The following is a 15,875-nucleotide window of genomic DNA, read 5'->3' on the forward strand; positions in this document are numbered from 1 at the left end:
GTCAGTTTTTCTTATACTGTATGTATGCAATAGGTCTACTATAATTGGTGTATGAAATGATTGTAAGGTTAACATGTGTAGCTGGCAGGTTTCATCTGACCTTGACCTCATTTTCATGGTTCAGTGGTCAAAGTTAAGATTTTGAGTTTTGGTCTTTTTTTCTAATACTTTATGCAATAGGTCTAATATATTTGGTGTATGGAAGGATTGTTAGCTGTACATGCCTGCCTGGCATGGCTCATCTGACCTTGACCTATTTTTCATGGTTTTTTGGTCAATATTTAGTTTTTCTTGGTTAATGTTAAAATTATGTGACTGTTGTAATAAAGCTTTATATTTAGGACTATCAACATAATATCAATGATTAGTAAAGCAGGCGAGGCATTTTAGTTTGTGCACTCTTGTTTCATATGTAACTTATATATTGACTTAGTTTTCTTCCAAGTTTACATTACATACAGTCTGCAGTTAACACTTCATTCATAAAGTAGGTGAGACACTGGGTTCCGCTGAATTTTTATTTCAATACACTTAGTTAAAACTCAATTAACTATTAGATTTAATGGTATTTTGGATGGAACTATTGTAATCAATAAAAGATGTCTTTCATCCTTCATTGCATTACAAGTCATAATGTAGTGGTAATCATCTTCAATTTTGGATACTAGGGATTGCCTTGCATTTAGATTTTCCTAAATTCTTTTGGTGAAACTTTAAATGCTTCTAAAACATTGAAAACTGTTCACTATTTTAAACTTTGATATGATTAATTGATAAATCTTGTATAAAATAATGCAGTCGGCCTTCCATATCATTGCTTTCATTTTGTGTTTTCTGTATAATTGTCAATGATCTTTTTATTTCAGGTGTGCCCCAGGTTACTTTGGCAACCCCAGTCTGCAGGGAAGCACCTGCCAGCCTTGTCAGTGTTCTGGTAACATTGATATGAATGATCCTTATGCCTGTGATGTAGCTACAGGAGAGTGTTTGAGGTGTCTTAATAATACAGTTGGCCCACAGTGTAACCAGTGTAGAGATTGGTATTATGGGGATGCTCTGCAGGATAAGGACTGTGCAGGTGGGTACCAGGTTACAGTCATATAATGGGAAATAAAAAAGGGTATCTTTAAGGGGAGGATTACCAGGATTCTATTTAAAGAATGTGGAGTGCTGTCCTTTTAAAATTGTTTTCTACATTTATACAACATTGCATTTATAGACATTATATGACATTGTTAAGTTGACAAACAAATATTTTAAAATTTTTAACAAAAAAAGAAATGACTCATAATAGTATCATACATTGATGTGAGAAATGCCGCCTGTTGGCATCAGACATTTTCTTTTTAAGAAGTGTAAATTAAGACAAAGCACTTGATGAAATTATGTCATATTGTATTGTTTTAAATAAATTACATTATTACATTGGTTGCAATGAATCACATTGATTTCCCAGTTAAATAAAAACCAATAATTTCACATGTGAAATAAACGTGGTTATTTATTCTCAGAAGTCATACAACAATTGGCGTTGTCAAGACGTCAATAACGATGGATCAAAACAAATTGTCCATGCGTAGAAAAAAGATATAGTTCCTTACATGTTTTACATTAATTTCTTTTTAAAAAAAAGCCATTTGCCAATGAAATAAAAAGAAAAACTAATTAAAGAATTCAAATATCGAAAAATATTCAACGCTTACCAAACAACACTGATAATTAGCTCATGAATTTGTGAATTAATGTTTTGTTCTGTCACTCGTTGAATATTTTTCTCCATTTAAATTCCTCGATTAGTTATTCTATATGTAATGTCTAAAAGTCCCTATCAGAACATCCAAATAGAAAAGTAATAATATTTAATTCCACTTTTAGATTGTTGAAGCTTTGTGAGAGTTTAATTCATTGTCCTGTGTAATAACAACTTCTGCAGTTTTGATAAAACTGAAATGATATTGAACTTCATTTCCTTCAATTTTCAGCCTGTCAGTGTGACCAGTGTGGTTCTGAGTATTGTGAACGTGACAATGGACAATGTACCTGTAAACCTAATGTGATAGGACTAGGATGTGAACAATGTGCTGTATGTATAAACTCACAACATCAATCTTAATCTCTCAGTCTTTAAATATATTTTTATCAGGAGATGTTCTTAAATAACAGTAAATTTTAGTTTGCCTTCATGACATATCATAAGGATTTTTAACCATATGAAAAACAAACATCTCATTTCTGAAGTCCTTATTAAAGGCTGGTGTCTAACTGTAGTCTTTGAGACACCTTCATCTTCATTATGGCTTAAAAATTGACCATAGAACATCAAAGAGGCAAATAAAATCGTAGTTTTTATTCAGTAATACCTAGTTGCCTTAGCCAAATATCAGCATTATTAATCATTCCATTGGTTGTTTTAGTTTTTTTTCTCTTATTGAGCCACAATTTCAAGGACAAACAATAAAGGAAATTTAAAAATGAATCTATTCATTTGAAGAAAAAAAAGATGTTTGCATCAGTAAAAAGTTACTGGCTCCAACAAATTTTCATAGTTCAGAAGTTTACTGGGGAAATTCTTTTTTTTATAGCCAAATACATATGGATTTGACCAGTGTGGTGGCTGTCGAGACTGTAACTGTGAAGTGGCATCGGTCAGTGCACAATGTGACATGGTGTCTGGAGATTGTAATTGTCAGCCAGGCGTTGAAGGAAGATTTTGTGACGTGTGTATAGAAGGTTACTGGAACTATGCTGTTGATGGATGTCAAAGTAAGTATTATCTAATTATTATACCCCTGTTTAAAAAAGGGGGGTATACTGTTTTACCACTGTCTGTCCGTCAGTCAGTCCGTCCTATGAAACTTTCGTCAAATTTTTCTCAGGAACTACACATCCACCCTTTCTGTAATTTGGTATCAACATTTATATATGTCAGCCATACCGTGTAATGCGTTTTCAGATTCATCATTCATCGACTTCCTGTTTACCGAACACTTGTATGATTTTACACATGATAACCAAGTTGAAAATTTTCGTCACATTTTTCTCAGGAACTACAATACAAGGATTTCTGAAATTTGGTTTCAGGGTTTATCTAAGTCAGCTATACCGTGTGATGCGTTTTCAGATTGATCACTTGACAACTTCCTGTTTACCGAACACTTGTATGATTTTACACATGATAGCCAAGTTGAAAATTTTCGTCACATTTTTCTCAGGAACTACAATACAAGGATTTCTGAAATTTGGTGTCAGGATTTATATAAGTCAGCTATACCGTGTGATGCGTTTTCAGATTCATCACTCGACAACTTCCTGTTTACCAAACACTTACATATTTTTACACTATTAATATTATTCACTTGCGGCGGGGGTATCATCAGTGAGCAGTAGCTCACAGTTGCACATCTTTTCACAGCTGTATATTTGTCATTGTATATCTAGGTTTTAACATCAATAAACATAATTTGTGGCTGGGCTTCTAAAATGTTGTAAATTACAAATTTTTCAAGAAAAAAATATTTCAGAAACAGGCTTTGAAAATTTTGGCAAAATGCATGCTTCCAAATTGTCATATGTGAACTTGAACATTTTTGTAAATAGCAGTGAAATAAAAACTTTGACATTTCTGGATTATCCAAGATCTTAAATTATTTTTACAGAAATAAAGAAATGTACAATTATTTTTTTCCCAAAGCCATTCTACAACGATTTTCAAGTTTTCATACAACATTTTGGAAGCAAACTTTACAAACAACTGACATTAGCAATTTTGTAATGTCTTATTTCACACATTTTGGTTGGTCCAACTGTATGCTACTTTGTAATACCAAAGATTTCCTCCCGCACAGACCATTGGTGTCAAAGTATTTCTAACCAAAAAAGTCATATACAACATTTTAGAAGCCCAGCAACGATATAATGATGGATTATAGCAGGACTAGTGTATAGGGAGCTTTAGTTTAAAACTTAACACTCTATTAAAGCATATTTCTTTCATGTAAATCTAAGGGTTTGGTATTGAAAACTTTAGATTTAAAAACAATTTTATAGTTGATTATTTTGATGTGCATATTAATATGACATCTTTCTTGTGAGAAGTAAAATAACAAAAATACTGAATTCCTAGGAATATTCTAAATGGAAAGTTATTGAATGTCTAGACAGGTAGACAAGAAGATAGTTGTCAATATTAATTATTAACAGACATATAGCTATTTTATCATTATTTACCTGTGACATGGTAAATGAATGCTTTACTTCATTTTACCTGTATTTTTCCCTTTACAGAGTGTAATTGTGAGTTTGATGGCGCCATCACATGTGACAGACAATCAGGAAGATGTCAGTGCTTACCAGGTGTGACAGGACCTACATGTGACAGATGTCTGGACAGATGGGTACTTATCCCACAGAAAGGTTGTCAAGGTAAATAATGTTAACCTAAAAAGTCAGTGTAGCTTTCTTGTCTTTAAGTGTCATAGCTTAACCTAAAAAGTCAGTGTAGCTTTGTTGTCTTTAAGTGTCATAGCTTTTGCCATTACATGATGTTTGTTGGTTTGAAATTTATCTGAAACTCATATTGAAATTTGACAAGCTTTGACAGATATGTTCTATATGTGACATAAGAATTATGAATGTATGGAAAAATACCAAACTTGCCTCCCATGATCTTGCAATTACATAATGACAGTAAGATACATGGAGTATATTCAGCCAAAACCTTTGACTCTCATTGCAAGCTTGAAGTAACACTTCTTTATTTTGAGGCTAGAATTTGAAAAACAACAGAAAACAATACATCATCACTCTAAGGAGTATAAATAGTATAAAAAAAATGAAATTTAAAAAAAAATCATATTTTTCATAAAAGATTTTTTTTACGTATAGAACTATGTATAGCAAATTATTACATATTTGTTTCAGAGTGTGACAACTGTGTACACATTCTGATTGATGATGTTGAAGCTTTAGATTCTGAGTTGGGAGGTCTGACGGCTAATCTAGCGGGTGTTTCAGCAGGTGTGTCTGCTCATAACAGACTGAAGAGGATTAATGAAAGTGTAATAGCTCTCGGTGTAAGTTGATTCAATTATTCCTTATCATGCAAATTTTCATCAGAGAATTTTCTTTTGTGTATCCTGTAGCAAAATAAGGGAGAAATTTTACATTTTAGTAGATGCCTATAAATGATTTTATGCTCTTTTTGAATTTTTGAACTTTTAAACCATGGTTAATAAATGTATTTTGACTTTACAGCCAGAAGTTGCAGATCTGTATTCAGATCCTAGAGATCTGGAATTGACCCCATTAAGGCAGGAACTCAGTGAATTGGAAATACAGGCAAATAATGGCAATGGCAAGGTAAATATCAAAATGGCAGATGGGTGTTGATAAATTTTATTAATTTTACTGAAATGAGGTTTCACTTCATAAAATCATTATTAAGTTGGAAGGGTTTTTTTTCAAGTTCCTTTGAGAACCCTTCGATTATAGTGCTCATCTTTTATTCATCATTGATCTTTTAGGATTTCAAAAGGAGGCAGCAAATGTTAAAGGGAAGTTTAATTTGTTATGCAGACTGAATATTACATAGATTATTCAATCAGAAAATATTTGAAAACCAATGTGTTGTAACTGTTTTCCTGCATTTCAGGCTTCATCTCTGGTAATCACAGGAGATGCTGTTCAGGAGGAAAGCAGTCGTCTGCTAGAATCTGCCCTTGAGACAGAGGGCACCACCAATGAATTAGACCAGATAAGATTAGGTAAACATTTTTTAAATTTAGGTTACAAAAATTTATTGGTAAAAAAAAGCTGGATATAACTTTAAATTTCAGGATAAATATTTTCTTTTATGAATGGAGCGGAGCATAAGAATAATACCAGCTGAAAATGAAATAAAGGGAAGGAAAAAACTAATACAAATAAGGTGAAATTAGCAAGTTTTATTATATTGTCGCTGGGCTTCTAAAATGTTGTAAATTACAATTTTTTCAAGAAAAATATATCTCACAAACAGGCTTTGAAAATTTTGGCAAAATGCATGCTTCCAAAATGTCGTATGTGAACTTAAACATTTTTGTAAATAGCAGTGAAATAAAAACTTTGACATTTCTGGATTTTCCAAGAACTAAAATTATTTTCACAGAAATAAAGAAATGTACAATTATTTTTTCCCAAAGCAATTCTACAACGATTTTTAAGTTTCATACAACATTTTGGAAGCAAACTTTACAAACAACTGACATTAGCAATTTTGTAAAATGTCTTATTTCACACATTTTGATTGGTCTAACTGTAAGCTATTTTGTAATACCAAAGATTTCCTCCCGCCCAGACCTTTGATGTCAAAAAGTATTTTTAGCCAAAAAAGTCATGTATGACCTTTGAGAAGCCCAGCGACGATATGTAAATGTTGAAAAAGTAAAAATGAGTTTTCTACCAGATTTTTGAAAGAAAAATCAGTTATTGATTTGGGGATTTACAGCAGGGGGATGGGCAGGCGGCTGCCAACAGTGTTCATTCATTTATATTTTTTCTGAACTAACACATATTTATATTTTTTACAGAAACTGTACAGTATATAGAAAATGTACTAGAGAGAATTCTACAGGGTATCAAATTGACCAACATCTCAAACTATGTAACAGTCTCACAACAGATCATGGATGAAATTATCAGTCGAAACTTCTCCAAAGATGCTGAGGAATGTAATGCTGAGAAAATGGCTGCCATTACAAGTAAGTTAGATTTTAATTACTATCAAAGAAGTGGTGGACAGGGAGCACCTGATTTCCATTACCATCCTCTCTTTTACTCCAATTTTCCTCTTTTGGTTTCAGATCCCCCCCACTCATTCAACCGCTCATTCCCAAGTTCCCTAATCCTTGTACAACTACTCATACTAGACAAATGTTTAATTTTCCCATGATTGAATTTAAAAATCAAATTTTCTCATGATTGAATATTAAAATCAAATTTTTTCTTTGTGTAATGTCTAAGGTTGAAGTGGAAATAGCTTAATCTTTTAACGGAATTATAAATTAATCATATAAAACGTTACCTTTGTTAGAATTTTTCATTTGATGTATTGTACTATAAAATTCTTGTTTCAAATCTTTTTTAGTGACCTTTAGTTTGAGAGGTTATGTAGTGAAGACAGACAATGGTGCTAACCACACCACTATAACCAGAGCTGCTGTAGACAGAATTGGAGCTCGTTTGTATGATTTACAGAATGGAAGTCGCTTATCTGTCCTAGATGCTGAGGATGCCATCAATATGGCTGAGGATATTAGAACAGTTCTCATGGCAACATTACAGGTATGATGGTGTTTATATTCATAAGAAGTGTTCAGGTATAAGGCTACACTATTTAAACATGCAATATGAAAAAAAAAGCATCCTTACAACTTGAAACACTATTTTCATCACAAAAAAAAACCAGATCAAGTTTCAATTTGGAAGAGTCAGTTTTACCTTTCTAGTTTAATGCCCCTTTACAAATGTAAAAATTGCAGAATTATTTCGTTTCTCTTCTTTAATTTTAGTTTAAATCAACCAAATGTTATGAAATTTTTCACAATGTTTGTTACCACAAACTCAGGTCAGGTACAAATTTAAGTAGCGTCACTTTTTCTGTTCTTGATTTCTGTTCCTTTATTATGATATATGCAAACATAGCCTCATCTTTGACCCAGCAACCATGTTGACATAAATATCAATATTGTGGTCATTTTTGTCGAGCCTTCGACTTTAGTCGAAAAAGCGAGACTAAGCGATCCTACATTCCGTCGTCGTCGGCGGCGGCGGCGTCCACAAATATTCACTCTGTGGTTAAAGTTTTTGAAATTTTAATAACTTTCTTAAACCATACTGGATTTGTACCAAACTTGGACAGAAGCTTGTTTATGATCATAAGATAGTATCCAGAAGTAAATTTTGTGAAAATAAAATTCCATTTTTTCCGTATTTTACTTATAAATGGACTTAGTTTATCTGCGGGAAAACATTACATTCACTCTGTGGTTAAAGTTTTTGAAATTTTAATATCTTTCTTAAACTATCCTGGATTTCTACCAAACTTGGACAGAAGCTTGTTTATGATCATTAGATAGTATCCAGAAGTAAATTTTGTAAAAATGAAATTCTGTTTTTTTCGTATTTTACTTATAAATGGACTTAGTTTTTCTGCGGGAAAACATTACATTCACTCTGTGGATAAAGTTTTTAAAATTTTAATAACTTTCTTAAACTATTCTTGGTTTGTACCAAACTTGGACAGAAGCTTGTTTATGATCATTAGATAGTATCCAGAAGTAAATTTTGTAAAAATGAAATTCTGTTTTTTTGGTATTTTACTTATAAATGGACTTAGTTTTTCTGTGGGAAAACATTACATTCACTCTGTGGTTAAAGTTTTTAAAATTTTAATAACTTTCTTAAACTATTCTTGGTTTGTACCAAACTTGGACAGAAGCTTGTTTATGATCATAAGATAGTATTCAGAAGTAAATTTTGTTAAACGATAAATCCATTTTTTCCGTATTCTACTTTAAATAGACTTAGATTTTCTGCCTGCAATATTAACTCTGTGGGTATACTATTTTTAATTTGTACCAAAGTTGGACAGAAGCTTGTTTAATGTTTATGATCAAAAGCTAGTATCTAGAAAGAAATTTTGTTTATATTTTGTACCTGTGTATCTGTATTTTACTTATAAATGGACTTAGTTTTTCTTCCAGTTAACATTACATCCAGTCTGCAGTTAAAGTTTTTAAAATATTTATTAGATTCATAAACTATTCTGGATTTTTACCAAACTTGGACAGATTCTTCTTACAATCAAAAGATAGTATCAAGCAGAATATTTTATTGGATTTTTTCCTCGATTTTGTTGAGCCTGGAATTTACAGCAAAAGTAGGCGAGACACTGGGTTCCGCGGAACCCTTACAAATTTTTATTAATTTCCTGTTTACAAAACTTTGAATTTTTCGAAAAACTAAGGATTTTCTTATCCCAGGAATAGATTACCTTGGCCGTGTTTGCACAACTTTTTGGAATTTTGGATCCTCAATGCTCTTCAACTTTGTACTTGTTTGGCTTTATAAATATTTTGATATGAGCGTCACTGATGAGTCTTATGAAGACAAAACACGCGTCTGTTGAACAAAATTATAATCCTGGTGCTTTGATAACTATTATAAGTTGTAAAGCATTTTTTTAATCATTAGGTGTTTGAAGCTTTTTCAAGACCATAGTATATGGACCCAAATTGGCCTTTCTACTATTGCAAATTACCAGTAACAATGTATCCATAATTGTTAAACAGTTTATAAAAAAGTTTATCTATAGGCTTTTGGTAAAAAAAACAAAACAATTACTTTGTCAACTCCAGACCAAGGTAAAAAGGTGATTAAGATGGCCTGTGAGAAGTTTCTGGTCCAAATAGACTTTAACTTATAGCATGACTGGGACTCAGTATTTTTAATTTATTTTCTAATAGTCCACAATTGATGACATAAAAATGCATGGTAGTGATACAGAAATGGTTCTTGAGATGTCTAGAGATCTGATAGAGAAAGCTTTAGTGGCTCTACAACACACCAAAAACTGGACCAAAGAACTGGAAGAAAACTCCTCAAAGATGGACGATGCATTGGTCAAACTGAGTACCCGAACAGACAGTCTTGTGATGGGTATAGCAATGTCAGAAGGACCAGTCAATCAAAGTATAGCTCATGCTAATTCATTAGAAGAACAAGCCAGATTTTTGGAAAGGTACTTACCAGTGCTACAATGTATAATAAAATATAGGAATTCCCTCATCTGGATTTTTCGGAGCCAAAAATTAATTTGATTTTTGATTGCCTGCTATCTTCATAAAATACATCTTAAATTCAATCTCTTCCTAATTAAAAAAGTAAGAACAAATATTTAGACCAGACGCGGATCCAGATGGGGGGGTTCTGGGGGTTGGAACCCCCCTTTTTTTGGACATTCAATGCATTTGAATGGGGACATATAATTGGATCCCCCCTTTGTCCTGGGTAAGAACCCCCCCCCCCCCCCCCCCCCCTTTTTTTTTTAAATGGCTGGATCTGCCCCTGTTTAAACATATGGCATTGGAATAGTAAATGATAGGAAGAGGAAACAGAATCAACAAATCAGTGTTGAAAATGAAATTAAAAATGACACTTCACAGACAAGACTGATTTAAAGCAACTAGACAGATGTACTGACAAAATAGAATCAGAAATTTTGAAAGAAGAGCTAACAGTTTAATCTAATATGTTTCGGTCAAAACAAGTGCAAATTTAAATTTGAAATAGGTTCAGATGATCTTATGAAACTTTTTTACTTTTAATAGACATATAAAAAAATGTTGATCGATAATGATTATGAACAAGACTAAAGCACAATATGATTGGGGAATAATTATAATTTTAAGACCATTCCCCATCATTTTGTGCTTTAGTCTTGTTAGTAAATTGGTATTGGTAAATTAGTTAAGTTGATATGCATTGATAAAAAATGGTTGTAACCAATCTCAACAGAAGACACATTCTGTCTTAAAAGGCTTATATTTATAATATTAATACAAAGTCCTTGGGATTGTTTGAAACGGAGATAGATAGAACACATACCCTAGCATATTGTGATATATAGAAGATAATATTATGTTGATAGAATCTTTTTTTTTTTTTTTTTTATAAATATTATGTTGATGCCGCGATATAGCCTTTTTGAGCTAATGTGGCGTAAAGCAACCAACAATCAATCAATGCTAATGGAATCTAATTTTAAAAACATTTTCTTTACCAGTATGTATACAGACTCTCGTGATTCCTCCTCCAATGCTATCAATGCTGCACAGTCCTATGGAGATATAGTTATGGCCATCGATGATGCATATGATGCTGCTATTCTGGCTGTTAATGCTTCAGATGAGGCTTTTATGAAGGTATGTCAAGGAAGAATAGAATCCATGGAGAATGAATATTTTGGCTATACTTTTTGTTGAAATGAGTATTTTGGCTATACTTTTTGTTGAAATGAGTATTTTGGCTATACTTTTTGTTGAAATGAGTATTTTGGCTATACTTTTTGTTGAAATGAGTATTTTGGCTATACTCTTTGTTGAAATGAGTATTTTGGCTATACTTCTTGTTGAAATGAGTATCTGATGGAGTAAAATGAGTACTTGAATGTTATTTGAGATGTGAAGTTGTCTAAAAATAAAGAATGCATACCCATATTTTCAGGCACACTCTGTGAGAGAATGAAAATAGTTAAAAGCTGTTATGTAAACTGATGAGAATATTTGAAGCTCATTCTCAGTATATGGTTGAATAAGTTCTAGGATTAAATGCAAGATTTTGTTTGGTTGTGACAATAACTTTGAGAGCCTTGTGACGTACTGAATAAGATAATTATCGTGTTTGTACTTGCATGAGCAACTTAATGGAATCTGCCAACCCTGCAGAAGCAACTTAGATCACCCTGGGTTTTGTGTGGCTCAGGCTTTAGTTTTACATCTTGTATTTGCCTCCTGTTGTTAGTCTTTTGGTCTTTTTTTGTTTGTTTGTTTGCCATGGCATTAGTTTTGAATATCCCATTGGTATCTTTCGCCTCTTGTATATTCTGAGTGAAATGATATGATGCATTGAAATGCAAATGGCAAAACATGTCATCAGCACACAAATTTATTAAGTGCTTGCTACTGTTGCAACTTGCCAAACAGTTTCTGCTTAGTGTCAATAGACCAACCGATAAATTGAGGTTATATTTTCGTAATTCTTTCAGATTCAGTTATTTGTAAGTTAAAAATTAATTATTTCTATAACCTACTTAATAAGTTCTATATTCTTAATATGTATTTTATATAATGGCTATTCTACTGTTGAAGTTTCAATTCAGTTAAAATTGTGTAAGAAACAATAATTACAATGTATATGAATATACACATACCATTATTAGATTTTTGATACATATAAACTAAACTTAAAAACTAACCAAATATATTTATTTTAAACATTATTTACATCATAATTTATATTACAGTTGATTGTCTCTGCAAGGAATTTTTCAAATTAAATTCAGTTGATTCATTAAATTCATGGACACCAATTGTTTTGGAATTAAGGAAAATTTAATGTGGCCATGGAATTTTTTTATTCTGCAAAAGACTTAATCATCCTATAGAAAATTATACTTCTTTGAACTTTATAATTTGCATTTTACTGAAACTAATAAAATCAACAAAAAGTGCTACTACACTAATTTACATCCACAGTCATATTTTTAGGTTCTCTATATAGACAATACTAGAACTTATTATGTCTTGTAACATTGCCAAAAGTAAATGTATTTCTGTCTCATGCAATAGTTATGAATAGATATGTCAGAAGAATTTTTAAAATTGCTTACATGTATATTTGTAGTCTAATGGTGTTGGAGTAAATTCAGCTGCATCTAAGAACCAGAGTATGATTTTGTTAGAGGCAGCTAAAACAATGATGACTAGAACAGAACAAGGTATTATAGTGATGTGTAATAAGACCATAAACAAAATTTGTGTATTTTTTTTTAGACCAATAGTTACATAGAGCTCTGATTTAATCTTTTAGTATGAATTTCTTCTTTTCACCAACAGATCAGTAATTGATTTTTTCAAACTTTGCTGGGTTGATCAAAACCATTTAAATTGTTGTTAAAATGTCTAAGAAAGATTAAAATGACTAATTTCCAGTTAAAGATTTAAAAATCATTTTTTCAATAGATCTATAGTTTATTTATTTTAGTTGCTCCTTTTTAATTTTGATGTGTTTTCAATGGTGCTAAATCTTACATCTTTATAATTTTGTATTAAAATTTGTATTTTTTCCAATATGTAAAGTTGATGCTCTTCTTTACTGAGGAAATGCACAAAAAATAGTACTCAAGGTATAATAATGCATACCAAATTATTAAATTATTATCTTTTAGAATTATCTGGACGATTAGAAGATGCCAAACAAGAGACAGAGAAAGTTAAAGATTTGAATGCTCAAGTGTCCAATGAATTGAATGAAATCCAGGGAGATCTGCCTTTTGGTAAGTAAATTTGAATCCACTGAATGAGGGCCTTGCCAACTATGATTATTAGTATCAATCCACTACCTGTGGCACACCTTGACAGTCTTTTGTTTGTTTAGTGTTATAAAAACCAGTCACAAACGCAGAAAGAATTAACTTCAAATAAATTATCAACATTGATGCCTTCTTTAAGAAAATTTCTTTTAAGTTTTAAAACAAATTGCTGCATGATGTCATTGTGCATCTTTTAGTTCATATTTAGTCTCAAAACATTTAAGATTCTCCCAAGTCATGTGACTGGCACGTGTATACCAAAATATATTACATTGGATTCATTAAATTGAAATAGTTTATTTTCATTTCTGTGGCTACACAAACAAAACCTTTAAATGATTTAACATGTGTATTTACTCAACAGGAAATGTAGGTCAACGTGCACAGGATGCTCAACAAAAGGCGACAGACGCAGAGCAGAAAGCCATTAATGCTCGTAATAAAATCAGTACTATCCTTAGCAAACTGCCTGAGGACAAGAGAAAGGTTGAAACACTAGCCACTGACACTGTCAATACAAACAAAGCCACAAATGATGCTATGGAGCAGAGTAAGTTATTTAACAAAGGGTTTTTAGGGACCTGGGGGCATCAAAAATAAAAAGATGTATGTGAAAAAGAACTCACAATTTTTTGGCCATTGATGGGCAAGGGACACGTTTATTTGCCTCTTGTGTGAAGCAAGATAGTTATAAAAAATATTTCTGCCTTCATGTACCAAAAATTGAATAGCTTATCAGTTATTTAAAGTAAAGAAAAAAGACTTTTATATGAAAAATTTCATCATAATGACACATTATAATTTTTTACTAGTTGGATCAGATTAAATATTTGAATTTGTACTGTAACTTATAACTCAATTGATATCTTTTGATTTTACAGTTACTTATGTGTCAGAAAATGTACCACAAATTGAGAAACTCGTTAACGATCTTAACGTACAGAAAAATACAGTACAAGATTTGCAGGACAGAGTAATTGCCAATATTACAGAATTGAAGGAGAAAATCAAATTAGCAAGAGATGAAGCTAACAGGGTAGGTAGTGCTGTGCTCACAAAAGTAGCCATATAGACTTTTTTTAAGCACTCTTATAAAAGGTTTGTGTGCCTTAAAGAATTTTGAAAAAAAAGGATACATTTGATACGTACTGTAACATGCAAATTATTTACTATTGTAAAATCCACTCAGATAATTCTGTCCTTACTAATTAATTAGCTGATATAAGATGTGTGTCAATGTAAACACATTGGATATATTATAAGCTCTGTTTCTTTAAAATTTAGTTTTAACAGTTTTGAAATAAATAATTATTTCTATACATTGACAATTTTTTGTTTCTAGATTCGTGTTGGATTGGAGTTCCTTGGCAATACCACAGTTACATTACGTAACCCAGAGAACATTAATGAGGCAGGATCCTTCACTAGATTGTCCATGTATATACAGACAACACAGAAAGATGCCTTGCTAGCCTATGTAGGAGGAGATCATATTCCAGGCAGACCAGTGGTTCCTGTAAGATTATGCCTACTGTGTATAATATTCAAAATAAACATTTTCATGAATATTTCTATACTAATATCAAAACAAAATTGACCAGTTGTACAGAACCATTTTCATTTACTGGTTGAATTGGTAATAATGCTTCTGTAAAGGTGACATATTTTGCTTTTGCTCATTTTGCAATAAAGTTACAATTGTTCAAATATCCCCCGCATTAATTTTATCTTTAGGGAAGAGCTTTGCAAGTGCACTTTTTAATCTGAAAAAAAAAAAAACTTAGTATAATATCCAGTTAGAAATGGACAAAGCCTTTTGTAATTTTTTTGAAGAACTTTTTTTTGACATAAGTTCAGCCTACTGCTTTAGAATTTAATTTTCTTTCAAACTGTAAGAAAGAAAATTTCTGAAAACTGGTTAAGTTTTCCCAGTTACCTGATAATGTTATGTCTTGTCATAAATTTAGATTTGTTTACTTTTGTAGGACTACATGTCAGTAGAACTGAGAAATGGACAAACTGTTTTCAGATTCAATCTAGGAGCTCAAGAAGGTCCTACAGAGATCGTCCATCCATGGGACCTGTCTGATGGAGGATGGTATAACATCATTGCTGAAAGGTAAAATTTGTACTGCTCAGATTATAGAGCAACCATTTAACTTTAGATTAATTTGATTCAGAGGGCCCTCATGGGGTTTTTGATTATGTGATTACTTGGACGTTTTTTTAATGATTATTTGATTATTAAGCCAAATATTTCATGATTATTAGGACTGTATTTTTAGTTTATGATTATTTGATTACTAAAGATAAGCAAATATTTAATGATTATGTGATTATATTGGCAAAAAAATGGTGATTATGTGATTACTAGGACCCCCCCCATGAGGGGCCTCAATACAGTGTCAATCACTGTTGTTTCTTCTTCTGACCTTGTATGTTCAATTCACACTGATATCAATGTAGTTATTCTTGATAGCTTACCTTTATATAAGAGATATTCTAGTTTCTTTTATATTGTTATTTTTTTATTTAACTACAACAGAATTGGAAAGGTTGGAACATTAACCTTGAGAAAAGAAAACGACCTTGGCAATGTTGATGTAGAAGACGTAAAAGGAGAAGCTCAGGGAACATTTACTGTACTAGAACTTGATCCTGACACCACTAAATTCTATGTGGGTGGAGTGCCGTATGGTGTCAGTGTAAGTTGTAATAATTGTGGGTATGAAATAACTCTGACCGA

At 31.8% G+C, this 15,875-nt stretch overlaps 1 protein-coding gene across 2 annotated transcripts in view; it reads left to right on the forward strand.

Moving 5' to 3' along the window:
* The window catches only part of LOC134721244 (laminin-like protein epi-1), a 75,768-nt gene that overhangs the window by 42,396 nt on the left and 17,497 nt on the right, over nucleotides 1–15,875 (forward strand). For both annotated transcript variants that reach the window (XM_063584075.1, XM_063584085.1), the window contains exons 40-57: nucleotides 867–1,078; nucleotides 1,983–2,083; nucleotides 2,583–2,763; nucleotides 4,285–4,422; nucleotides 4,921–5,072; nucleotides 5,254–5,358; nucleotides 5,651–5,762; nucleotides 6,567–6,737; nucleotides 7,124–7,320; nucleotides 9,504–9,778; nucleotides 10,823–10,961; nucleotides 12,442–12,535; nucleotides 12,986–13,093; nucleotides 13,494–13,679; nucleotides 14,011–14,165; nucleotides 14,472–14,645; nucleotides 15,115–15,248; nucleotides 15,675–15,834. In XM_063584075.1, coding sequence (XP_063440145.1) covers nucleotides 867–1,078; nucleotides 1,983–2,083; nucleotides 2,583–2,763; nucleotides 4,285–4,422; nucleotides 4,921–5,072; nucleotides 5,254–5,358; nucleotides 5,651–5,762; nucleotides 6,567–6,737; nucleotides 7,124–7,320; nucleotides 9,504–9,778; nucleotides 10,823–10,961; nucleotides 12,442–12,535; nucleotides 12,986–13,093; nucleotides 13,494–13,679; nucleotides 14,011–14,165; nucleotides 14,472–14,645; nucleotides 15,115–15,248; nucleotides 15,675–15,834 — 2,794 coding nt within the window. The remainder of the gene's footprint in view (nucleotides 1–866; nucleotides 1,079–1,982; nucleotides 2,084–2,582; nucleotides 2,764–4,284; nucleotides 4,423–4,920; nucleotides 5,073–5,253; nucleotides 5,359–5,650; nucleotides 5,763–6,566; nucleotides 6,738–7,123; nucleotides 7,321–9,503; nucleotides 9,779–10,822; nucleotides 10,962–12,441; nucleotides 12,536–12,985; nucleotides 13,094–13,493; nucleotides 13,680–14,010; nucleotides 14,166–14,471; nucleotides 14,646–15,114; nucleotides 15,249–15,674; nucleotides 15,835–15,875) is intronic.

Source organism: Mytilus trossulus, chromosome 1 (genome assembly GCF_036588685.1).
Source record: "Mytilus trossulus isolate FHL-02 chromosome 1, PNRI_Mtr1.1.1.hap1, whole genome shotgun sequence".
In the NCBI taxonomy this organism is placed as follows: Eukaryota; Metazoa; Mollusca; class Bivalvia; order Mytilida; family Mytilidae; genus Mytilus; species Mytilus trossulus.